The sequence below is a fragment of the Fundulus heteroclitus genome, chromosome 14, assembly GCF_011125445.2.
Source record: "Fundulus heteroclitus isolate FHET01 chromosome 14, MU-UCD_Fhet_4.1, whole genome shotgun sequence".
Classification (NCBI taxonomy): Eukaryota; Metazoa; Chordata; class Actinopteri; order Cyprinodontiformes; family Fundulidae; genus Fundulus; species Fundulus heteroclitus.
The window spans coordinates 34,343,232-34,370,056 of NC_046374.1; the positions used below are offsets into that span (position 1 = coordinate 34,343,232).

Here is a 26,825-nt window from a genome sequence, read left to right on the forward strand (position 1 = left end):
TCACTTTCTTGATTTTATGTGTTTATGTGCAGTGTCATGGTAACAGATTTGGCTGCCAGTCAGGTGAATTTAACCCATGCGACTCCGACTGAAGCCTTGCAAACATCGAGATGTTTCCATGATAACCAACTCCCAGTTTTGGTCCGTGAGGCAGACACCCTGTCTACTTTTAAGACTAATCTTAAAACTTTCCTTTTTGACAAAACTTATAACTAGAGTGTCTCATGTTACCCTCAGCTACCTCTGTAGTTATGCTGCTATAGGCTTAGGCTACTGGAGGACATCAGGGCCTATATTTCTCACTCTACTGATTTCTACTGTTCTCCACTCTACTGTTTTCCAGTTTTGCATTGCTTGTCGTCATTTCAGCTTTTATCTTTTTGTTCTCTCTCTTTTATCTTCATAGTAGGTACACCTGGTCTGGCGTTGTTAGCTGTGACATATGATACTAAGTTAAACCACAAATGAAGACCCTGGAGTTTAGCTGAAATTTATTTAATTGTCTTCATGAACATGTGGTGAAAAATAAAATGACAGAGAATATACAATATCAATGCATAGAGACTTACATACACAAATGAAGTGCTTCAAGCTCACTAAAGTAATATCCCGCCTGATATTGGAGTGCATGGTATCGGATAACGTTCCTATACTGCTTCTTGCTTGTGAATCTTTGTTTTTCTAGCAACACCTGCAAAACTGAAGTGCGTCACCGGAACCGGAAGTAGAATTTACTGACAATATTTTTAATATAAACTTAAAAAGAGCATGAACTGTTCGTCCAAACAACTTGTAATCATTTTTAATAACAAATGTTTTAAGACTTATTTATTTGACCTTATGAACTTATATATTAATAGAAATGCCTTAAAGGGAACACAGCCACTAATTCAGGCTCTCTGGGGAAAAAAAGCAAGTATCCCAAGACCGATAAAAAAAATAGCTTTTTTACTATAAATGTGGCCCACTAACAGGTAAGTCCATTCACTGTGCTCCATCTGCCCTCAGTACTGGGTTGGGCTCCTTTTGCATGAATTCATGCATCAATGCAGCGTGGCCGTGGTTCTGCTGAGGTGTTCAGGAAGCTGAGGTTGCTTTGATAGCCATCACCACGCCGTCTAATTGGCTCTGGCATCCCTCATGTTTCTGACGCCAATACTTCATAGAGCTTCTCTGGAGTTTGCTATTAAATTCAATTCTCTTTCCAGACGATAGAAAAACCTTTAATCCTCTGTGTAAAACATATAAAGTGAAGTATAAGCCAACCTGACGTCCCGCAGTGAACGCTGCTCCACACCTCGACTTCACAGATTCTCTAACTCTTAAGTAAAAACTCAGACCAAGAGAAAAAAAAACCTTCATAAAAAATATTTATTTGATAAAAAACAAAAATGTTAGCACGCGTGGGTGAACTTGTCCGTCATGAGAGCTGGTTGAGTGTCAGTGCATGCTGTCGGTTCGTGTTAGCCGTCCTGAAACAGCTCATAAGCAGAAGTGGTCGGTGGACGGCTGCTGACACGTAGAGCAGCTTTCCTGTGTTAAAAACACTAAAGTACCGCGGCGCCGCAACAAACGGCACTTTGTGACAACTGTTCAGAGCAGCTTCTTTCCTTTCCTTCAGCAACAAGGAGGAGTCTGGGTAATCGGGTGGAGGGAAGAACGTCATCCTCCAAGATGTCAGAGAGCCTGAGGCAAAGCTCCGAGAAGGAGGGACGCTCCTCTGGTCTCTGCAGACGGAGAGATAAAACAGAAACACATCAGGTTAAAATCTAAAAGGCCCAAAACACGCAATATCAGCAAACTTAGACACAAAACATTCAACGAGGCTTATCCTTTTACATCAGAAACCAGGGCCCAAACTCACAAAGAATCCTAAGACTAAAAGTAGCGCTTAGTGACGTCGGTTTAGGGAAAATCTTTCCTGCTCTAAGATTTTTCTAACAATTTTACCTCAGTGAGATAAACGTTATTCACAAAGTTCTTCAGAGAGCTCCTAAAGTGACAAAATGTTAGGAGTGAGGACTTTAAGAGTCTCTGAAGCAGGAAGATGGTGGAAATGGAGAGAGCTGATTGGCTGATCCACCACCTGAACAGTGGAGAAAATGAGCACATAAACCTACTTAACGATGATACAATTAGTAATATTTAGACAAGATAAACTTTTTCATCCCCATAGAAGGAAATTAGCAACCTGATGGGTTAAAGACACGACTCTAGTAACGTCATTTTATTAAGGATAAATAAATAATAGGAAAAATATTGAACAAAAAGTGGAAACATTTACAAAGAACACACACATATATATATATATATATATATATATATATATATATATATATATAGGTTCAAGCTTATCAATTTCTCTCCAAAGATTTTTTTAAATCAAAATCCGATTGAGAGGTTTTGAAAGTATTGCATAACGTTGTTTGTGAAATATACCTATCCCGTGGAAGTAAATATTCAGTGGAGTTGACAGCAGCAATTGACCGTTTAGTAAATGGCTGGTCTCTGTGAAAGGCATTGTGTTTGTGTTGTTCCAAATTGGTGTCATTATTACTTGTTTTTCCTTCAAAAGCACTGATTTGGTTGGAGGTGAGAGCTGCTCTAGAACTGAAAAAGAGCGAGTTGGGAGATGTGGGTGGGCAGAGAGCGACTCTGTGGCGTGTGGGAGAGACGGTATTTCTTCAGCGAGGGGTGAAGGGACTGGAAGCAAGTTCTAGGTTCTAGGTCCATGACCAGCTGCGGTTCATCTCAGCGACCCAAAGCACCTCTGAAGCCCAAAGGCTCGGGGATATGTGCTAAGAGCACATTTCTTCAGACCATAATAAAATGCTTTTGAACAGAGCACTTTGCTGCAATGATAAAGAGGAAGATATAGTTTTTCAAGCAATATATTACTATGACCCTTGTTATATTTTTGCATTTCAACACTTTTGTAATGCATTGCTCCAGAGACACCCCCAAATATAGATGGAAGACATTTATTATTAGAGGAAACCCATACCATTCAAAGACATGCCTGTCCAACTACCTCAGCTAATCTGGAGCCCATTTATCATGCTGCTCTAAACCAGGGGTCACTAACCTTTTAGAAACAGAGAGCTACTTCATTGGCGTAAACCAGAGGAGGGAGAGCTCACCTTACCTTTATGTAAAATAAACGAATTTTTTCATGCTTTGTTAAATATATTCTCATTTTTAAATTTATATAAATGTAAGTGTGAATAAACAGGAAGAATAACGGTATAAAATAAAGTTTTAGATGCAGCTCATTGGTGGATTGGGCTTTTTCTTAGAACAGGCTCATGGTCACCACATGTGGCCCTCTGGGGGGCTATCTGGTGCCATGTGACCCCTGATCCAGGGTATAACAGGACTCGACCCTGTACTTTATATAATCCACTGGATTTATTTCACTCAATATACATAGAATAACCCATTGGTATATTTTCATATAAAAAGCCATTTTAGGAAAATTGCTTTCACAATTTACTTCATGTTTATTTGACTCCAGAATTACTCAGAGCCAGTAGCTGGCTGCAGTTTAAGGCGCCCTTTGTGCACACAGAGTCAGAAAACATGAGTTTTATTTTGGCCCACTATGCTGGAATGATCTGCAGCTCAAGTTAAGGTTAGAGTCTGTCATTTCTTTAATTAGTTTAAAACGAAACCTATCAGAGGTTTTATTCACAACTTCCATCCGTAACATTTAAGTGTTTTTTTCTTGTATATTTTATTGTTTTACACCTTGTTGTTACTGTAAATAATCCATTAATACTGTTGGTGTTAGTTTGTATTTGTACTGGCTTGCTGTGTCTCATCCAAAATAAATAAATAACAAATGACTCCCTGGCAGCACATTGGACACCCCTGTTCTAGTCTGTTCCACACTAACAAAGTGCGCATTGCATTTTACTATGTCTGCCTCAATGAATCACTAGATAAACCGTTCGTTTTCAATTGCTCGTGTTACATGCAGGAAACGGATGCAGCAGTTGGGAAGGAACAGCTTGCAAGTCTAGATAAGGTTAGCTGAGGTTTGTTGTGAGTTACGTAGCAGTTCTGAGGGATCTTTGCACCAACAATAGAGACTGGCACCATGCCTTACGTTGCCTCGGGGTTAGTTCCCTTACTTTATGGGACCATAACAGCGACAAAAAGGCAAAAATCTTCAAAAAGAAGAGTGGAGCCATCTGGAAGCAGATAAAACTGGAGCAACCACGTAGGTGTTAGAGGAAACCACACCAACCTACACTCATTACATCGTAAATATAACATACATTTGTGTACGGCTAAGTTGAGTTATTCTTTTTCGCTCGTGGCCTCAGAGACACATGTGACAGCGGTTCTTCTGCTGGTGGATGTGAATAAGGTCCACGTATTCCTGCTTTTTACTGTTCAACTCTTTTAATACACATGGGTTAAACAGTAATCCTTCAATCTGTGGTTGATTAATGTCACATGTGTCCTTAAGTTCAAGTATAAATGAACATGCAGTAAGGTTAGATTTTTAACATTATCTAGTGCAAAATGACAGCCCCTACAGTTTACTTCAGTCAAAACTTAAATAATAGTAGTTTTAGAATTGATTCAGTCACAAATAATAACGTACCCATTGTATCATACATTTTATAACTGTACCCATTATTCTGTCATAGTTCTTCTATCTGCAGGCTGGCTTGTAGTATCCCTGATCAGACTATTCAGAAGTCCACACTTTTAGGCAGAGAAATGTGTTTAAAACGAAAAATAAATCAAAAACATGAGAGAATATGACACAAAGTTTATTTTTCCTATGAAAGGACAATGAAGGGTATTTCTAATTGTAAAATGAGACATTTGTTTTACTGCTACTAAAGGGCTCCTAGGCTGGGGTATAAATACAGAAAACACTGATTAGTTACAACAGCTTAAATAGCTGGATCCTGTTATATACGTCTTTTATTAAATACAATAAACAAAAACACTAATATATATACTAACATGGGTTAGAAACCAGGAATTAAAGAAGAGCAGAACAGGTCACTGGTTTATATACTAATAGATATTCCCCATTAGAAATATATATATTTTATAATGTAGAGAGCAGCTCTGGGCCGGACACACCTGGTGATGTTGGAAAATAGTGTCTTAAACTGAAAGAGCAAGTCATCTGTTTTTTTTCATGCATTAAATGGAAAGTCCACCTTCTACAGTCCTGGGATCCAACAGTTTATTTCAGCTGAAGCCTGAATGTTGCTCTGCCTTTAGTGGGAAACGTGCACGTGAACAGCTGCCACTCAGGGCTAAGACCCTCCCTTCCCATAAAATGCTCCAATCAGCGCTGCGTAAGAGCAAAAAGGGTGGAGAACACGTTATTTTGCTATCAGCATTCTAAGGTTATGAGTTAATTACTTATTCAACAGATATGATCCTCTAAAAGGTGAAGCTGTTTTGCTGTTTTTGTCCTTTACAAATATGCGCATAGAAGCCACAAAGGGAAAGGAGGGGCCAGGTGGCTGTTTGGAGTAGGGCTGGACGATAATTCAATAGATGTATGGTTCGATATAAAAAACAGGGGTCAATAAAAAGTTCAATAAAAGAACAGTGCATTCTACCCTATCGTGTAGGTTAATACTACAGTCATTACATCCTCCCAACCAATCACAAACCCAGGAAAGCTCCATCAGCCTTCAGAGAGTTCAAAGAGCCCATGTTGTTTTTTTTCTTTTTTAACACAGTTTTTGTAAAACGTTGGATGAATAAAGGGTTGTGTTTTAATCCATTTATTTAAAAATAGGTCATTAAGCCACATGGTGGTGCTTTGAAATTACCAGCTGTATTCCATCAATCCATCCATCTCGCTTATCCCTCATGGGATCACGAGGGGTGCTGGTGCCTATCACCAGTGTTCAATGGGTGACAGGCGGGGTTCACCCTGGACAGGCAGGACAACTCAGAGACAGACAGGACAAACAACCATTCACACACACAATTTAGAGAAGCCAATTAACCTAACAGTCATATTTTTGGACTGTGGGAGGAAGCTGGAGTACCTGGAGAAAACTTACGCATGCACAGGGAGAACATGCAGACTGCATGTAGAAAGACCCAGGGTTGGACGCGAACCCAGAACTTTTTTGCTGCAAGTCAAAAATGCTACCCACGAGGTATAATGCCTTTTTGAAAAAAATAGTAGTATAGAGAACGTTATGCATTCACAGCTTTTCATTGCCACTGTTCAGTCCTGCTCAGCACGATGCCCAGTGATGAGTTTTGGTCTGTGAGGCAGACACCCAGTCTACTTTTAAGACTAATCTTAAAACTTTCCTTTTTGACAAAGCTTATAGTTAGAGTGGCTCATGTTACCCTGAGCTACCTCTATAGTTATGCTGCTATAGGCTTAGGCTGCTGGAGGACATCAGGGTCTATTTCTCTCACTCTACTGACTTCTACTGTTCTCCAGTTTTGCATTGCATTAAAATGACTGTTGTAATTTCAGCTTTTAACTTTTTGCTCTCTCTCTTTTTCTTCATAGTAGGTACACCTGGTCTGGCGTTCTGTTAACTGTGACATCATCCAGAGAAGACGGCTCACCCGCTACTACCATCTAATGTAGAACAGATTACTAGATCAATGTGTGCTTCTGTGCTTGTTTGTCTCTCTTGTTGTGTCTCTGCTCTGTCTTCTGTAACCCCAGTTGGTCGAGGCAGATGACCGTTCATACTGAGCCCGGTTCTGCCGGAGGGTTTCCTTCCCGTTAATGGGGAGTTTTTCTTCCCACTGTCGCTTCATGCTTGCTCAGTATGAGGGATTGCAGCAAAGCCATGTACAATGCAGACGACTCTCCCTGTGGCTCTACGGTTCTCCAGGAGTGAATGCTGCTTGTCGGGACTTTGAAGCAATCAACTGGTTCCCTTATATAGGACATTTTTGACCAATCTGTATAATCTGATTGATTTTGACTTTGTAAAGTGCCTTGAGATGACATGTTTCATGAATTGGCGCTGCATAAATAAAATTGAATTGAATTGAATTGGTCTGGAGGGTTGAAACACTGATAACAAGTCTGTGATGTATTTAGGTGCTAAGCCATTCAGGGATTTACAGACTAACAGGAGGATTTTAAAGTCTACTCTCTGAGATACAGGGAGCCAGTGGAAGGACTTTAGAACTGGGGTGATGTGCTCTACGTTCTTAGTCTTAGTGAGGACGCGGGCAGCAGCGTTCTGGATCAGCTGCAGCTGTCTGATCCACTTTTAAGGGAAAACATTTGAAAACAATGTTGCAGTGAACGACTCTACGAAAGACAAATGCATCGGTTAGTTCTTCCAGATCCTGCTGAGACATCAGTCTTTTAATCCTGGAAATTATCCTCTGGGGACAGAAAGATGACTTGCTAATTGTCTTTGAAATGATGTTTAGGTCTGAGTCCATCACTGCATCCAGAATTTGGGCCCCATGAGTGGTTTCTAGCTGAAGCAGCTGATGCTGTGTGACAACTCTTGATCTCTCCTCTATTGGTCCAAAGATTTTTTTTTTATTAAATTGAAGAAACTTTTGGCACATCCATAGTGGAGGTGGAGGTGTAAAGGAACCAGTAGGTGCAGATGGAGACCCAGGGCTGGTTGGTGGACAGGAGCAGGTTTCGTTCATTTTTGGGTAAAACTTGGTGACGGTTGTTTGGAGAGGACAATCTTTTCCCGAAAATATAAACCCAGAGTCGGACATGCTCAGTTTCTGGTACAGGGCCTCCAGAGTAATAGTCTCCAAAAATTTGTATACGGACTCTTCAACATTGTCGCCCCAGTGTGCGCTTGCAATCCATGCTTCCATGTTGGCGCTGTAGCAGCAGAACGCCGACCAGAGTGCAGAGGGAACGTTGACCCTGTTGTTGAGGAAGCTATCATTGCTGGGTTGTGCTCCAGTCACCACAAAGCCTTCGGTACCATTATTGTTGTTGATGCAGTACTCCTCCATGATGCATTTGACGCACTTCTCCATGTTGTTCCAGCTGCCGTTGTTGAAGGACTTAACTTGGGGAACGATGTTCGTCAGGGTAAAAGTCGATTCTTTATCATCGTAGGTTGAGGCATAAGAGCTGGGAAATAAATGACCCTTGTTAAAAGTTGTGTTGTACTGGTAATCTTTGTCGATCGCCTGGTGGTTGTATTCCTTCTTTTGGCTTATACGCTGCATGTTCTTGTAGTCATTCTCCAGCTGTGAAAAGCAGAATAATTGAGAAAAGTGTCTTTAGAAATGGATTTCACAAAATCAAGACATCCATATTCTGTAAATCAGCATTTTCTTGTTTTTTCTCACCAGGCCTGATATAAACATCTCGTTCCTTTTTTACTGGTAAAGTGTGAGTGATCCTTTGTGATTTAAACCTACCTGTGGTTCTATTTTCCAATGTTTATTGGGTCTCTTCTTCTCTACTTCTCCAACAAATCTGAAAGCAGAAAACACTGGAATCTTGTTTTGGGTATCGTAGAGAGTGACAAATCTCCTTGTGTTGTTGTAGGTCTGGCAAATGGGTTTGTATCGGTCCTGATCGAGGATCTTCCCATCCTCCAGAACGCCTGGAACATGTGGTGGAGTTCGGTCAAGGAAAAACTGGCTACAGTCCGACATCGACTCCACCACCTCAGCCGACGTGTGGACGGACAGGAGGAGGAGAAGAGCTGCAACTGGCAGGAAGCTCCACACCTGCTGAGACGTCATCTTCTGAGTTTGTCCTTGGATCAGAGGAGATGAAAGTTGGTAGATAAAAACACGTCATAATACAGAATCAGCATTATTAAGAGTTGTCAATTATATCTTGCAGGCATGTGATTTTGGTGCCTATACGGTCTTGTTTCTGCTTGACCTAACTGCTGCCTTCAACACCGTTAACCACAATACCTTAATATCACGTCTACATCATTTAGTAGGCATTCGGCACACTGCTCTGGACCACTTTAGATCCTATCTGGTCGATCAACTATTCTCTGTCAGCATTTCAAACATTGAATCATCCCGCGCTCCTTTATCATGCGGGGTCCCACAGGGCTCAGTTTTAGGACCTCTACTCTTTTCTTTGTACTTATTGCCTTTAGGCTCCATCCTCAGGAGATATGGAATTTCTTTCCATTTCTATGCTGATGACTATCAGCTCTATCCGACCCTGAAGCAGGGTGACGGTGAAGGCCCTGCTGGACTGTTTGGAAGACATTAAAGCTTGGCTAGTCCTGGACTTCTTACATTTTAACAATAAGAAAACTGAGGTCATGGAGGTTTGGACCAAGTCGCTCCTATGACCCCAGTACGGTTGTTTTGGGACTCCGGGTGGTATATTTTAAACCAGGTGGCACTGATTTAGGTTTTAAGTTAGACAGTGATTTTAAATTGGATGGTCAGATCAGAACGGTTGTTAGATCATGTTTTCGTCTCTTAAGGCAGTTTTTTATTGTTGGTCCTCAATTGTTGTATAACCTGTCTCTGCACATAAGAGAGGCTCCTTCACTGCCCACTGTTACAACTCGCCTTAAAACCCACTATTGTTATTTGGCTTTTACCACTAGCAAATGGTTTTATTGTTTCTTTTAAGCATTTTCATGCGTTATCTTTTTATTTTAGTTTTTTAATGCATGTGTTTCAGCTTGTAGCAATGTACAGTAATTTGTTTCAGCTGTTGGCTGTTTTTAACCGCGATATAAAGATTATATGGTATAGTATTTTATCTGCTGGTTGCTTTTTGATTCGCCTTGAAGTGGAGACATCGATGATAAAATAAGCAACCATTAACATAATCACATCATCAAGAGCCTCAGTGTTAAAACCACAAAGCATTGACTGCAGCTTGTTCTGCGGGTTTCAACACAAAGTTAATCAAAATCCATCTCTGTTACTAAATGTTGCAGCAGCCTCTCCACAGACTGAACATCTGCACGCTAAATCTGACTCCAAGCATGGAGGTCCTTGTCATCAAAGCTCCACTTAAAAGTTGGCAACTCTGATAATCTTCATTAGGAGGCCTTCTGTTTAAGCGCGCAGGAACCAATCAAGCACGCAGTGAGACAATTCTCACCGGTCTGGTCGTGCTCAACTCTGAAAAACTCTTCTTAACCCACTGTCCTCGCACTCAGCTCCACCTCTGCTCGCGCTCCACCTGCTCATTCCACGCTCAACACCAGTGTTACTGTTCGGCTGTTTCTGCGCTCGCAACTTCAAAACCTGTCCACTCCACCAGCCAATCACAGACAGGTTTTTTTCCATCCAATCAGAGTATGGCTTGGAAATACTGCATTCAGAAGAAAAATGCTGCAGCCTTTGGCAGAAATGACTAAACATAACAGTGGGATTGAAGAAGAAAAAGAAAAAAATGTTTTGTATTTTTGCCTAAAAGATTTAGTCTAAAATATTTAGACTAAAATATTTGAGTTACTAAGAGTTACTAAGTGAGGTGTGAAATTTTTTTTGTCTCTTTTCTCATCATCATTATTTAAAGAGCACTTTAACACAAGGTATTACAAAGTGCCAAACAGCAGAAATACATCAGATAAGATTTACCATTTAATAAAATGCTTGGTTGTTAAATCGGAATATGTTAAATTCAGGTTATCTTTTTTTATTATTATTTCAGTCTCCTGTTGACGTGAGTTCAGTTTGACTTTGGCGTCTGTTTAGTTCAGTTTGTCTGCTGTTGAAAATATTCGATTATGAATTTTAAAAGTAGGCCCTCTGTTTGTGATGTTTCAGTAAAACTAGCCTGTAAAATGGAAATATTTGGATGGATATGTTATGAATAGGCCTTTTTTATGAATGTACTGTGTTAAAAGAAATACAATAAAAAAAAAACATGTGTTGGGCTATCAGTTGTTTTTGAAACACAGCATTGCAGGAACACAAAAAAAAGATGCATTTACTGCAGGGACCTGTGCGTGTTTGTGTGTGTGTGTGTGGGGTGGGGGGGGGGGGGGGGGCGTGGTTATCCTCACCTATTCCAAGGGGAGGCTCACCTTCAATGAATTTGAAACCCCCTGTCCTAAACAGAAAAAAAACCAAGATTACAGTGGGCTAAGGAAAAGCAATCGTGGACTGTGGATGATTGGATGAAAGTCATATTTCGTCATTGATCTCAACTCTGCATTGGGAAAGGTGATGATGCTGCAACTTTTGTTTGGTGCCGTTCCAATGAGACTTATAAAGATGACTGCCTGAAGAGAACATGCACATTTCCACAGTCATTGATGATATGGGGCTGCATGTCAGGTAAAGGCACTGGGGAGATGGCCGTTATTACATCTTCAATAAATGCAGAAGTTTACATTGAGATTTTGGACACTTTTCTTATCCCATCAACTGAAAGGATGTTTGGATGATGAAATCATTTGTCAAGATGATAATGCACCCAGCCATATAGCAAAAACTGTGAAAGCATTCCTTGAAAAAAGACAAATAAGGTCAATGTCACGGCCTGCAAATAGTCCGGATCTTAATCTAATTGAAAATCCTAGGTGGAATGTGAAGAAAATGGTCCATGACGAAGCTCTAACCTGCAAAGCTAATCTGGCAGAATGTAGGAAATCATCTGCTCTGGAAAGAGATGCACTCTTTCCAGAGCAGAACCTATGTGTGGCACATCTTATGTTAAAAAAGAAAAAAGACAGAGAGATGTTTAACTTACCTTCTCTTTCCTGTTTGTCAATAGGCCCTGTTTTGCCACTGGAGTTCGGTGCTGTGGAAAGCCTTTTTTCCTCTCCCTTTTTGCTCATATGATCCTGCCGACAACGGCAATTCTGTAGGGGAGGATTTAACCTTAAAAAGAAATAAAACACAGGCGAAAAAACAGACGCCGCAACTTCTCTTCAGTGACCAGCAGGAGGATTAGTTTATTCCAGACTTACAGTCATCTTCATTTCACAGCAACCCTCACAATATGGGGAAACTTTCAGCCTTTATAGGGATACAGTATGACGGAAATGGGAACATGATATCTTACAGGTGCTGCTCTGGACCAAAGCCCTCCTTACTTGGAAGGGCGTCTGTGTGTGTGTGTGTGTATTCTTCCATTTCTGGGAAGTCTTATAAACAGGCCTTAGGAAAAACACAGAAACAGGGTAAGAGCCAAGAGTAGTTCAACTAATGTTCCTTTGGCCTTACTTTACCTCTGTTGTGATTCAGTAAAAACATTCTAGAACTAATCATTCTTTGGGCAGTGATTTCAGTTATTAAACAGGATTCAACTTTGGGAATAATAAAAGATCAGGCCATTCTTTTCAGTACCATACCGATGATTTCGTCCATAGCAACAGAAATCAGAGAAAGTTGGAGCCAGATTGATGAAGAGTACTGTTTATCATTCATTAGGTCCATGCCTCAGAGACTGCAAGCTGTTATAAAAGCCGGAGGTGGTGCCACAAAATACTAGAAATGTGTTGGAGCGTTCTTTTGTTTTTCATGATTCCATAATTGTTTCTGCAGAACTGAGTGATTCCATATATTATATATTTCTAGCAAAACCGGAAAAACCGAAGTGCATCGCCAGAACCGGAAGTAGAATTTGCCTGCAATATTTTTAATATAAACTCATACAAAGCATGAACTGTTCGTCCAAACAACTTGTAATCATTTTTAATAACATAGAAATGTTTTTAGACTTATTTATTTGACCATATGAACTTACTTATTAAAGTTCCTTAAAGGGAAAACAGCCACTAATTCAGGCTCTCTGGGGAAAAAACAGCTAGTATCATGAGATCGATAAAAAAATTGCTTTTTTACTATAAATGTGGCCCACTAACAGGTAAGTCCATTCACTGTGCTCCATCTGCCCTCAGTACTGGGTTGGGCTCCTATTACATGAATTCATGCATCAGTGCAGCGTGGCAGTGGTTCTGCTGAGGTGTTCAGGAAGCTGAGGTTGCTTTGATAGCCATCATCAGGCCGTCTAATAGGCTCTGGCGTCGCTCATGTTCCTGTCGGCGATACTTCATAGAGCATCTCTGGGGTTTGCTTTTAAATTTAACTCTCTTTCCAGACGATAGAGTATGTAAAACATATAAAGTGAAGTATAAGGCAACCTGCTGTCCCGCAGTGAACACTGCTCCACACCTCGACTTCACAGATTCTCTAACTTTTAAGTAAAAACTCAGACCAAGAGAAAAAAAAAACCTTCATAAAAAATATTTATTTGATAAAAAAAAAAAAATTTTAGCATGCGTGGGTGAACTTGTCCGTCATGAGAGCTGGTTGAGTATCAGTGCATGCTGTCGGTTCGTGTTAGCCGTCCTGAAACAGCTCATAAGCAGAAGTGGTCGGTGGACGGCTGCTGACACGTAGAGCAGCTTTCCTGTGTTAAAAACACTAAAGTACCGCGGCACCGCAACAAACGGCACTTTGTGACAACTGTTCAGAGCTGCTTCTTTCCTTCCTTCAGCGACAAGGAGGAGTCTGGGTAATCAGGTGGAGGGAAGAACATCGTCCTCCAAGACGTCAGAGAGCCTGAGGCAAAGCTCCGAGAAGGAAGGACGCTCCTCTGGTCTCTGCAGACGGAGAGATAAAACAGAAACACATCAGGTTAAAATCTAAAAGGCCCAAAACACGCAATATCAGCAGACACAAAACATTCAACGAGGCTTATCCTTTTATATCAGAAACCAGGGTCCATGCTCACAAAGAATCTTAACTAGAAGTAGCGCTTAGTGACGTCGGTTTAGGGAAAATCTTTCCTGAGTTCTAAGATTTTTCTAACAATTTTACCTCAGTGAGATAAACGTTATTCACAAAGGTCTTCAGAGAGCTCCTAAAGTGACAAAATGTTAGGAGTGAGGACTTTAAGAGTGTCTGAAGCAGGAAGATGGTGGAAATGGAGAGAGCTGATTGGCTGATCCACCACCTGAACAGTGGAGGAAATGAGCACATAAACCTACTTAACGATGATACAATTAGTAATGTTTAGACAAGATAAACTTTTTCATCCCCATAGAGGGAAATTAGCAACCTGATGGGTAAAGACACAACTCTAGTAACGTCATTTTATTTAGGATAAATAAATAATAGGAAAAATATTGAATAAAAAGTAGAGAAATTTACAAAGAATATATATATATATTTAGATTCAAGCTTACCAATTTCTCTCCAAAGATTTTTTTAAATCAAAATCCGATTGAGAGGTTTTAAAAGTATTGCATAACGCTGTTTGTGAAATACACCTATCCCGTGGAAGTAAATATTCAGTGGAGTTGACAGCAGCAATTGACCGTTTAGTAAATGGCTGGTCTCTGTGAAAGGCATTGTGTTTGTGTTGTTCCAAATTGGTGTCATTATTACTTGTTGTTCCTTCAAAAGCACTGATTTGGTTGGAGGTGAGAGCTGCTCTAGAGCTGAAAAAGAGTGAGTTGGGAGATGTGGGTGGGCAGAGAGCGACTCTGTGGCGTGTGGGAGAGACGGTATTTCTTCAGCGAGGGGTGAAGGGACTGGAAGCAAGTTCTAGGTTCTAGGTCCATGACCAGCTGCGGTTCATCTCAGCGACCCAAAGCACCTCTGAAGCCCAAAGGCTCGGGGATATGTGCTAAGAGCACATTTCTTCAGACCATAATAAAATGCTTTTGAACAGAGCACTTTGCTGCAATGATAAAGAGGAAGATATAGTTTTTAAAGCAATATATTACTATGACCCTTGTTATATTTCTGCATTTCACCACTTTTGTAATGCATTGCTCCAGAGACACCCCCAAAGATAGATGGAAGACATTTATTGTTAGACGACAGCAACACCATTCAAAGACATGCCTGTCCAACTACCTTAGCTAATCTGGAGCCCATTTACCATGCTGCTCTAAACCAGGGGTCACTAACCTTTTAGAAACAGAGAGCTACTTCATTGGCGTGAACCAGAGTCCTCGGGGGGCTACTTGGTGCCTGTGGTCCCCATTTTGTTGACCTGTGGTCTAGGGCATAACAGGACTCGCCTCTGTACTTTATATAATCCACTGGATTTGTTTCAGTCAATATATGTAGAATAAGGCATCAGTATATTTTCATATAAAAGGCTGTTTTAGGAAAATTACTTTCACATATTTAATTCATGTTTATTTGACTCCAGAATTACTCAGAGCCAGTAGCTGGCTGCAGTTTAAGGCGCCCTTTGTGCACACAGAGTCAGAAAACATGAGTTTTATTTTGGCCCACTGTGCTGGAATGATCTGCAGCTCTGGTTAAGGTTAGAGTCTGTCATTTCTTTAATTAGTTTAAAACGAAACCTATCAGAGGTTTTATTCACAACTTCCATCTGTAACATTTAAGTGTTTTTTTCATGTATATTTTATTGTTTTATACCTTGTTACTGTAAATAATCCATTAATACTGTTGGTGTTAGTTTGTATTTGTACTGGCTTGCTGTGTCTCATCCAAAATAAATAAATAACAAATGACTCCCTGGCAGCACGTTGGACACCCCTGTTCTAGTCTGTTCCACTCTAAGAAAGGTTGCATTGCATTTTACTATATCTGCCTCAATGAATCACTAGATAAACCGTTCAGCAAAAACCTGCCTTTAGTAATTGTTAAAGATGGGAAGGAACAGCTTGCAAGTCTAGATAAGGTTAGCTGAGGTTTGTTGTGAGATACGTAGTAGTTCTGAGGGATCTTTGCACCAACAATAGAGACTGGCACCATGCCTTACGTTGCCTCGGGGTTAGTTCCCTTACTTTATGGGACCATAACAGCGACAAAAAGGCAAAAATCTTCAAAAAGAAGAGTGGAGCCATCTGGAAGCAGATAAAACTGGAGCAACCACGTAGGTGTTAGAGGAAACCACATCAACCTACACTCATTACATCATAAATATAACATACATTTGTGTACGGCTAAGTTGAGTTATTCTTTTTCGCTCGTGGCCTCAGAGACACATGTGACAGCGGTTCTTCTGCTGGTGGATGTGAATAAGGTCCACGTATTCCTGCTTTTTACTGTTCAATTCTTTTAATACGCATGGGTTAAACATTAATCCTTCAATCTGTGGTTGATTAATGTCACATGTGTCCTTAAGTTCAAGTATAAATGAACATGCAGTAAGGTTAGATTTTTCTTTAACACTATCTAGTGCAAAATGACAGCCCCTACAGTTTACTTCAGTCAAAACTTAAATAATAATCCTTTTAGAATGAATTCAGTCACAGATCATAAAATAATATTAAATTTTATAACTGTATCCATTATTCTGTCATAGTTCTTCTATGTGCAGGCTGGCTTATAGTATCCCTGATAAGACTATTCAAACGTCCACACTTTTAGGTGGAAAATGTATTTAAAACGAAAAAATAAATCAAAAACATCAGATAAGACGACACAAAGTTTAATTTTTCCTATGGAAGGACAATGAAGGCTGTATTTTAACTGTAGAATTAGAAAACACTTGTTTTACTGCTACTAAAGGGCTCCTAGGCTGGGGTATAAATACAGAAAACACTGATTAGTTACAACAGCTTCAATAGCTGGATCCTGTTATATAGGTCTTATATTAACTACAATAAACAAAAACACTAGTATATATAACCAGGGATTAAAGGAGAGCAGGACAGGTCATTGTTTTATATACTAATAGATATTCCCCATTAGAAATACACACATATATATATATATATATACATATACATATATATATATACATATACATACATATATATATATATATACATATATACATATATATATACATATACATATATATACATATAACATATATATATATATATATATACATATATATATATATATAGATATATATCTATATATATATATATATATATATAGATATATATATATATATACACTACATACATACATATATATATATATATCTATATATATATATATATATATATATATCTATATATATATATATATATATATATTTATTTATTTTTTATTTTTTTTAAATGTAGAGAGCTGCTCCTGTGTGCTCAACACCTGGGCCAGCCGCATCTGGTGATGTTGGAAAAAGTGTCTTAAACTGAGAGAGCAAGTTACCTGTCTTTTCATGCATTAAATGGAAAGTCCACCTTCTACAGTTCTGAGATCCAACAGTTTATTTCAGTTGAAGTCTGAATGTTGCTCTGCCTTTAGTGGGAAACGTGCATGTGATCCCTCCCCATGAAATGCTCCAATCAGCGCTAGGAGCAAAAAGGGTGGAGAACATGTTATTTTGCTAACATCATTATAAAGTTATGAGTTAATTACTTATTCAACAGACATGATCCCCTAAAAGGTGAGGCTGTTTTGCTGTTTTTGTCCTTTACAAATATGCGCATAGAAGGCGCAAGGGGAAAGGAGGGGCCAGGTGGCTGTTTGTAGCGAGGTACAGAGAGACGCAGCTTATCAAACATCTTGTTTTGGTCTACAGCACCATCTAGTGGTGAAATTCCACTTGCTCATTTAAAGGAGCAATAGCTGATATTTCACCACTTGGTGGTGCTTTGAAATTACCAGCTGTATTCCATCAATCCATCCATCTCGCTTATCCCTCATGGGATCACGAGGGGTGCTGGTGCCTATCACCAGTGTTCAATGGGTGACAGGCGGGATTCACCCTGGACAGGAGGGGCAACTCAGAGACAGACAGGACAAACATTCTCGCACACAATTTAGGGAGGCCAGTTAACCTAACAGTCATGTTTTTGGACTGTGGGAGGAAGCTGGAGTACCTGGAGAGAACCCACACATGCACAGGGAGAACATGCAAACTCCATGCAGAAAGACCCAGGGTTGTACTTGAACCCAGAACCTTTTTGCTGCAAGTCAACAATGCTACCCACGAGGTATAATGCCTTTTTGAAAAAATAGTAGTATTGAGAACGCTATGCATTCACAGTTTTTCATTGCCACTGTTCAGTCCTGCTCAGCACGATGCCCAGTGATGATATGAGTTTATGAACAAAGTGAAGATGAGAGGAAGATGAGGAGGCAAGGGAAGGCAAATTTATTTCTAAAGCTCATTTTAGTACAGAGGCAATGAAAAGTGCTTTACATGATTACAATATAGGGAAATAAGACAGAATAAAAGCAAGTAGGAATAAAATATAAAAACAAAATAGAATATGGGAGAATAGAAACTAAAAGCAAACATTAAAAACAAAAGACTACAAACTTAAACTAATGATGTTTCAGTAAAACTGTTTAACTAGAACAGTCAAAGGCAATCAAAGGAACTCAAGCTTTCAGCACTTTTACAGTTTTCTGGAGCTGTTCTAGATCAGTGGAGCATAGGAACTAAATGCTGCTTCTCCGTGTTTGGTTCTGGTTCTGCAGAGAAGGCTGGAGACAGAAGACCTGAGTGGTCTGGAGGGTTGATACACTGATAACAAGTCTGTAATGTATTTAGGTGCTAAGCCATTCAGGGATTTATAGACTAACAGAAGGGTTTTAAAGTCTAGTCTCTGAGATACAGGGAGCCAGTGGAAGGACTTTAGAACTGGGGTGATGTGCTCTACTTTCTTAGTCTTAGTGAGGACGCGGGCAGCAGCGTTCTGGATCAGCTGCAGCTGTCTGATCCACTTTTAAGGAAAAACATGTTAAAACAATGTTGCAGTGAACGGATCTACGAAAGACAAATGCATGGGTTAGTTCTTCCAGATCCTGCTGAGATATCAGTCCTTCAATCCTGGAAATTATCCTCCGGCGACAGAAAGTCGACCTTGTAATTGTCTTTGGATAGAGGTTCAGGTCTGAGTCCATCACTGCACCCAGATTTCGGGCCCGATGAGTGGATTCTAGCTGACGCAGCTGAAGCTGTGTGATAACTCTTGATCTCTCCTCTATTGGTCCAAACGTTTTTTTTTTATTAAATTGAAGAAACTCTTGGCACATCCATAGTGGAGGTGGAGGTGCAACGGAACCAGACGCTGTAGATGGAGACCCAGGGCTGGTTGTTGGACAGGAGCAGGTTTCGTTCATTTCTGGGTAAAACTTTGTGACGGTTGTTTGGAGAGGACAATTTTTTCCTGAAAATATAAACCCAGAGTCGGACATGTTCAGTTTCTGGTACAGGGCCTCCAGAGTGATAGTCTCCAGAAATTTTTCTTCAGACTCGTCTTGAACGTTGTCACCCCAGTGCCCGCTTGCAATCCATGCTTCCTCGTTGGCGCTGTAGCAGCAGAAGGCCGACCAGAGTGCAGAGGGAATGTTGACCCTGTTGTTGAGGAAGTTACCAGAGCTGGGTTGTGCTCCAGTCACCACAAAGCCTTCAGTATCATTATTGTTGTTGATGCAGTACTTCTCCATGACGCATTTGACGCACCTCTCCATCTTGTTCCAGCTGCCCTGGTTAAAGGACTCAGCTTGGGGAACGATGTTCGTCAGGGTAAAAGTCGATATTTTATCATCACTGGTTGAGGCATAAGAGCTGGGAAATATGTGACCCTTGTCAAATGTTTTGCTGGACTGGTAATCTATGTCAGTAGCCTGGTGGTTGTATTCCTTCTTTTGGCTTATAGGCTCCATGTTCTTGTAGTCATTCTCCAGCTGTGAATAGCAGAATAATTGAGAAAGGTGTCTTTAGAAATGGATTTCACAAAATCAAGACATCTATATTCTGTAAATCAGCATTTTCTTGTTTCTTCTCACCAGGCCTGAAATAAACATCTCATTCCTTTTTTACTGGTAAAGTGTGAGTGATCCTTTCAGATTTAAACCTACCTGTGGTTCTATTTTCCAACATTTTTTGGGTCTCTTCTTGTCTACTTCTCCAACAAACCTGAAACCAGAAAACACTGGAATCTTGTTTTGGGTATCGTAGAGAGTGACAAATCTCCTTTGGTTCTTGTAGGTCTGGCAAATGGGTTTGTATCGGTTCTGATCGAGGATCTTCCCATCCTCCAGAATGCCTGGAACATGTGGTGGAGTTTGGTCAAGGAAAAACTGGCTACAGTCCGACATCGACTTCACCACCTCAGCCAACGTGTGGACGGACAGGAGGAGGAGAAGAGCTGCAACTGGCAGGAAGCTCCACACCTGCTGAGACGTCATCTTCCGAGTTTGTCCTAAGATCAGAGGAGATGAAAGTGGGAGGATCAAAACATGTCATAGCACAGAATCAGCATTAAGATTTAAGATTAAGATTAAGAGTTGTCAATGATATCTTGTTGGCATGTGATTCTGGTACCTATACGGTCTTGTTTCTGCTTGACCTAACTGGTCGCCTTCAACACTGTTGACCACAATACCTTAATATCACGTCTACATCATTTAGTAGGCATTCAGCACACTGATCTGGACCAGTTTAGATCCTATCTGGTCGATCAATTATTCTCTGTCAGCATTTCAAACATTGAATCATCCCGCGCTCCTTTATCATGCGGGGTCCCACAGGGCTCAGTTTTAGGACCTCTACTCTTTTCTTTGTACTCATTGCCTTTAGGCTCCATCCTCAGGAGATATGGAATTTCTTTCCATTTCTACGCCGACGACTGTCAGCTCTATCTGACCCTGAAGCAGGGTGACGGCTTCTCAGTGAAGACCATGCTGGACTGTTTGGAAGACATTAAAGCTTGGCTAGTCCGGAACGTTTTACATTTTAACAATAAGAAAACTGAAGTAATGGAGGTTTGGACCAAGTCGCTCCTGTGACCCTAGTACTGTTGATTTGGGACCCCTGACAGCATATTTTAAACCAGGGGGCGCTGATTTGGGTTTTAAGTTAGACAGTGATTTTAAATTAGATGGTCAGATCAGAATGTTTGTTAGATCAAGTTTTCATCTCTTAAGGCAGGCAAGGAGGTCTAAGAGGAAGCTCGGGGAGGGGGTCCACAATTGTGGACCAACAATTATTGTTGGTCCACAATTGTTGTATAACCTGCCCCTGCACATAAGAGGGGCTACTTCACTGCCCACTGTTAAAACTCGCCTTAAAACCCACTATTATTCTTTGGCTTTTACCACTAGCAATTGGTTTTATTGTTTCTTTTAAGCATTTTCATGCTTTATCTTTTTATTTTAGTTTTTTGAACAGTTTCAGCTGTTGGCTGTTTTTAACCGCGTTATAAAGATTATATGATATAGTATTTTATCTGCTGGTGCTGCTGGATTCAACACAAAGTTACTTAATGCATCTGTGTTACTTAATGTTGCAGCAGCCTCTCTACAGACTGCACACCTGCATGCTAAATCTGTCTCCAAGTATGGAGGTCCTCGTCATCAAAGCTCCACTTAAAAGTTAATCTACTCTCACCGGCCACTTCATTAGGAACACCTTAGAGTGGATTTAAAGGACTTTGAACATAGGATGGTTGTTGGGGGCTGGTCTGTGTTAGATACTGATGATCTGCTGGGATGTTCATTCACAAGCATCAGTGAGGTTAACAGAAAGGAGAGTATCCATGTATGCATCTATGTCAGAGGAAAAAAGACGACCCAATTAGAAACAAGTTTATACTTCATTTCAACTCAATATAATGTGAATGTGTGAGTGAATGGGTGAATAACTGTGGTATAAAGCGACCAGTTGATGAGTACCAGCCATTATCAGTTTGCAGGTTTGGTGGGAAACAAATATTTTTTTAATATTAGTATTTGTGCCCCATAGCTGTCTACTGAGAGCATGTTGGGAATGCTCACTGTGATTTCTGATGTTCATTATTTAAAAAAAACGTTTGTGGGCAAATATCAAGACGCTTTAAGAGGATTTAACTGCTGAGCGTGTCAGTTTTCTGGCAGATATATATATATAGACACACATGTTTCTAACGGAACTTTATTTGTAAGGGAATCTGTGTATTTTTACAATATTACTCTACATAGAACGATCCTGTCCCACTGATTATTGAGAACATAGAGCTCCACAGCAACATGGCGCCTGGCCCCACTGGCCCCAAATGCAGAGACGCCACAGCTCCTATCAGCTAAGAACAGAAAATTAAAGGCACAGTTCACACGGGCTCAGTAATATCAGATTATAAATGGATCCAAGGGGTCTGCCTCTTTAGAGGGTCAGGGTGGTGGTCCACTTTGGGCCCTCTTGTAGAAGCCACAGCCTCCCTGAGTATTACGGACATCCATCCCTTTACTGTGTGATCCAGCAGGATAACACACCATGTCTCAAAGCCAAAATCATCTCAAACTGGCCTCTTGAACCTGAACGAGAGTTCAGTGTACTGCAGGGAGCTCCTTAGTGTCCAGAACTCAGTCCAACCAAGAACCTTTGAGATGCAGTGACACAGGAGGGTTGCTTCACGGACATGAAGTCAACAAATTGGGAGCAGCTGTGTGACGTTCGGTCACCCAGGACCAAATTGTCCCAGGAAGGTAACCAGCACCCAATGGAAACTATGCCTTGAAGAACTGAAGCAGCTCTGAAGGCAAAGCAGAGTCAGACCCTGTTCTATGATCTCACAAAACAACATGACACAAAACTAAAGAAATTTCAATGGCAACTGTCTGGCTTTAAGAAACACTAAAAGAAATCAAGAAAAAAAAATGTGGTAGTCAGTAACGGTTACTTTTTTAGACCAAGCAGAGGAAAAAAATGGAATAACTCAATTCTGAGGAAAATATGATGGAATCACTCTGTAAATTTCCATCGTCAAAAATAACACCTGCATCAAATTAGACCTGCTTGTTAGTCTACATCTAAAAAGGAGTGATGACACCTTGGAGAGCTGCTGCACCAAGTGGACTAACATGAAAGATGGCTCCAACACCAGAGATGTCAGTTGAAACAAAGGAGAGGATTATCAAACTCTTAAAAGAGGGTAAATCATCACGCAATGTTGCAAAAGATGTTGGTTGTTCACAGTTAGCTGTGTCTAAAATCTGGACCAAATACAAACGACATGGGAAGGTTGTTAAAGGCAAACATAATGGTAGACCAAGGAAGACATCACAGCATCCAGACAGAAAAGCTAAAGCAATGTCTTAAAAAAACGAAAATTCACAACAAAACAAATGAGGAATGAATGGGAGGAAACTGGAGTCAATGTCTGTGACAGAACTGTAAGAAACCGCCTAAAGCAATAGGATTTACATAGAGAAAGCCATCATTAACACCTAGATCAGTGGTTTTCAACAGGTGAGGCGCGCCTCCCCTGGGGGGCACCAAAGAGTCACTGAGGAGGCGCGAAGAATGTGCTGGAGAAGAAGATATTTGTGCCTTCTGTTTAAGCGCGCAGGAACCAGTCCGAGCGCACAGTGAGACAACTCTCAACACTCAGAACTGGTCTGATGCTCAACTCTGAAAAACTCTTCTAAATCCACTGTCCTCGCGCTCAGCTCCACCTGCTCATTCCACGCTCAACACCAGTGTTGCTGTTCGGATGTTTCTGCGCTCGCGACTTCAAAACCTGTCCACTCCACCAGCCAATCACAGACAAGTTTTTTTCCCCCATCCAATCAGAGTATGACTTGCAAATACTGCATTCAGAAGGATTGACGAAAAATGCTGCAGCCTTTGGCAGAAATTATTAAGCATATCGGTGGGATTGAAGAAAAAAAGAGAAACAAATAAAAAGTTTAGTATTTTTGCAGAAATATTTAGTCTAAAATATTTAAACTAAAATATTTAGACTAAAATATTTGAGTTACTAAGAGTTACTAAGTGATGTGTGAAAAATGTTTTTGTCTCTTTTCTCATCATCATTATTTAAAGAGCACTTTAACAGGGGGTAAAACAAAGTGCCAAACATCAGAAATACATCAGGTAAGATTTACCATTTAATAAAATGCTTGGTTGTTAAAATAGCAATAGGTTTAAATTGTGTATAATCAGCCTAAAAAGTAAATCGGAATATCGAATATCTTGACATCTGTTAAATTCAGGTTATCTTTTTTGTTATTATTTCAGTTGTCCTTCTTGGTTATCCTTACCTATTCCAAGGGATGCTCACCTTCAATGAATTTGAAACCCTCTAACCTAAACAGAAAAAAAAAAAAACAAGATTACAGTGGGCTAAGGAAAAGCAATCGTGGACTGTGGATGACTGGATGAAAGTCATATTTAGTGATTAATCTCAACTCTGCATTGGGAAAGGTGATGATGCTGCAACTTTTGTTTGGTGCCGTTCCAATGACACTTATAAAGATGACTGCCTGAAGAGAACATGCAAATTTCCACAGTCATTGATGATATGGGGCTGCATGTCAGGTAAAGGCACTGGGGAGATAGCTGTCGTTACATCTTCAATAAATGCAGAAGTTTACATTGAGATTTTGGACACTTTTCTTATCCCATCAATTGAAATGATGATAATGCAGCTTGCCATAGAGCAAAAACTGTAAAAGCATTCCTTGAAAAAAAGAAAAACATGTAAGGTCAATGTCATGGCCTGCAAATAGTCCGGATCTTAATCCAATTTAAAATCTTTGGTGAAAGTTGAAGAAAATGCTCCATGACGAGGCTCCAACCTGCAAAGCTGATCTGGCAACATCAATCAGAGAAAGTTGGAGCCAGATTGATGAATAGTTCTGTTTATCACTCATTAAGTCCATGCCTCAGAGACTGCAAGCTGTTATAAAAGCCTGAGGTGGTGCAACAAAATACTAGAAATGTGTTGGAGCGTTCTTTTGTTCTTCATGATTCCATAATTGTTTCCTCAGAATTGAATGATTCCAGATTTTTTCCCTCTGCTTGGTCTAAAAAAGTAACCATTACTGACTACTACATTTTTTTCTCTTGATTTCTTTTAGTGTTTCTTAAAGCCAGACAGTTGCCATTTGAAATGACTTTAGTTTTGTGTCATGTCTGTTTTTTTTCTACAAAATTAAACAACTGAATGAACATCCTCCAAGGCCGGTGATTCCATAATTTTTGCCAGGGGTTGTAGAACCAGAGTCAACTACCAAGTTGTACCCAATAAAGTGGCTGGTTAGGGATCGCCATCTAGACAGAAGACTACAAAACAAGGAATCACTCTGGTAAACTCACAGAATGAACCAGAAATAGTTTTAATAAAACTATAAAAATAAATAATTTCCTTAAATATTTAACAAGTGCAACCATAAATATTTATTTTATATTTATGATGGGAGTAACAAGCTAATTTGTAATATCCAGTTATATTTACCACATTTCTTAGGCAAAAAAGAAAGACAACTCACCAGTTTGCAAGAGACTGTCGAGACCGTCTTTGCTCTGCTTTAAGTGAAGAACTGAAGCAGACTTCCTCAAACAGGACAAGAGCTTGTGGTCTAATTCTCCCAATAAGAAGATCAGGTGTTTGAGACGAAGGGAAACGGCTTCTAGGAAATTAAGTTTTTCCGTTTCTCTTTTCTCTGAACTTCATGATTAATATTCTCAGAGTTACTGGTTAAAGGGTTCAAAGAAATGTCCGATTTTAGACTCGGGTGGAAAAACATTCAGTATCGAAGGAACTTAACAAAGGTCAAAGATGTCACTTTCTTGATTTTATGTGTTTATGTGCAGTGTCATGGTAACGGATTTGGCTGCCAGTCAGGAGGCTTCGTGGATTCAACCCATGCGACTCCCACTGAAGCCTTGCAGACGTCGAGATGTTTCCATGATAACCAACTCCCAGTTTTGGTCCGTGAGGCAGACACCCTGTTTACTTTTAAGACTAATCTTAAAACTTTCCTTTTTGACAAAGCTTATGGTTAGAGTGGCTCATGTTACCCTGAGCTATCTCTGTAGTTATGCTGCTATAGGCTTAGGCTGCTGGAGGACATCAGAATCTATATTTCTCACTCTACTGAGTTCTACTGTTCTCCAGTTTGCATTGCTTGTCATCATTTCAGCTTTTTTTCTTCATAGTAGGTACACCTGGTCTGACGTTCTTTTAACTGTGACATCATCCAGAGAAGACGGCTCACCCGCTATTACCATCTAACGTAGAACAGATTACTAGATCAATGTGTGCTTCTGTGCTTTTTTGTCTCTCTTGTTGTGTCTCTGCTCTGTCTTCTGTAACCCCAGTCGGTCGAGGCAGATGACCGTTCATACTGAGCCTGGTTCTGCTGGAGGTTTTCCTTCCCGTTAATGGGGAGTTTTCCTCTCCACTGTCGCTTCATGCTTGCTCAGTATGAGGGATTGCAGCAAAGCCATGTACAATGCAGACGACTCTCCCTGTGGCTCTACGCTTCTCCAGGAGTGAATGCTGCTTATCAGGACTTTGATGCAATCAACTGGTTTCCTTATATAGGACATTTTTGACCAATCTGTATAATATGATTGATTTTGACTTTGTAAAGTGCCTTGAGATGACATGTTTCATGAATTGGCGCTTTATAAATAAAATTGAATTGATCAAGATAAACACGCACTTTTAAATTGTTTAGATTGTTAAAACGTTAATAATTGAATTCATGAAGTTATAACTGAAACATTCTTTACCATTTTGTATAAATTCATCACACACACAAAGAGGGGCACATATTTTTTATTTTTGTTCATATTGACGATTATGTCCTACTGATAAACGCCACTGTAGTATTTTCAGCAAAGATGTTGGTGACAATGTGTTAAACCACAAATGAAGACCCTGGAGTTTAGCTGAAACTTAATTGTCTTCATGAACATGTGGTGAAAAATAAAATGACAGAATATACAATCTCAATGCATAGAGACTTTCATATAGAAATTAAGTGGTTCAAGCTCACTAAAGTAATATCCCGCCTGATAATTCGGAGTGAATGGCATCGGATGACGTTTCTATACTGCTTCTTGCTTGTGAATCTTTGTTTTTCTAGCAACACCGGCAAAACTGAGGTGCGTCCCCGGAACCGGACGTAGAATTTACCGACAATATTTTTAATATAAACTTATACAAAGCATAAACTGTTCGTCCAAACAATTTGTAATCATTTTTAATAACAGAAATGGTTTTAGACTTATTTATTTGGCCTTATGAACTTACTTAATA

At 40.0% G+C, this 26,825-nt stretch overlaps 3 protein-coding genes across 4 annotated transcripts in view; all 3 read right to left on the bottom strand.

Moving 5' to 3' along the window:
- Nucleotides 1-26,825, bottom strand: part of tec (tec protein tyrosine kinase) — an 80,935-nt gene that overhangs the window by 14,970 nt on the left and 39,140 nt on the right. Inside the window, exon 18 of one of the 2 annotated variants that reach the window (XR_004932600.1) lies at nt 1,657-1,727. The exons of the other annotated variant lie outside the window; for it this stretch is intronic. The gene's annotated coding sequence lies outside the window, so the exon portion shown is untranslated. Of the gene's footprint in view, nt 1-1,656; nt 1,728-26,825 lie in introns of those variants that run through there. 2 annotated transcript variants of the gene reach the window in all.
- On the bottom strand, nt 7,216-11,000 carry LOC110367170 (the record flags this gene model as incomplete). The annotated part of the gene is made up of 3 exons (XM_021312034.2): nt 10,980-11,000; nt 8,374-8,717; nt 7,216-8,199 (listed from the first exon to the last, which is right to left on the bottom strand). Coding segments are annotated over exons 2-3 (1,314 nt in total), but the record flags the coding sequence as incomplete, so codon positions are not given.
- LOC105919680 lies at nt 13,456-25,124 on the bottom strand. The gene is made up of 4 exons (XM_036146828.1): nt 25,048-25,124; nt 19,657-20,000; nt 18,468-19,482; nt 13,456-13,505 (listed from the first exon to the last, which is right to left on the bottom strand). Exons 2-4 carry the CDS (start codon nt 19,984-19,986, stop codon nt 13,456-13,458), a joined length of 1,395 nt encoding a protein of 464 aa, XP_036002721.1. The 5' UTR covers nt 19,987-20,000; nt 25,048-25,124.

What these genes read in the sequence shown, in the direction of transcription:
- LOC105919680 (XM_036146828.1), bottom strand. Translation starts at nt 19,986, where the DNA reads ATGACGTCTCAGCAGGTGTGGAGCTTCCTGCCAGTTGCAGCTCTTCTC. An exon ending in GTTGGAAAATAGAACCACAG is followed by an intron (nt 19,483 to 19,656) that starts GTAGGTTTAAAT and finishes TGCTATTCACAG; the next exon opens with CTGGAGAATGACTACAAGAA. An exon ending in ACGCTGCTGCCCGCGTCCTC is followed by an intron (nt 13,506 to 18,467) that starts ACTAAGACTAAG and finishes CTCCGTCTGCAG; the next exon opens with AGACCAGAGGAGCGTCCTTC.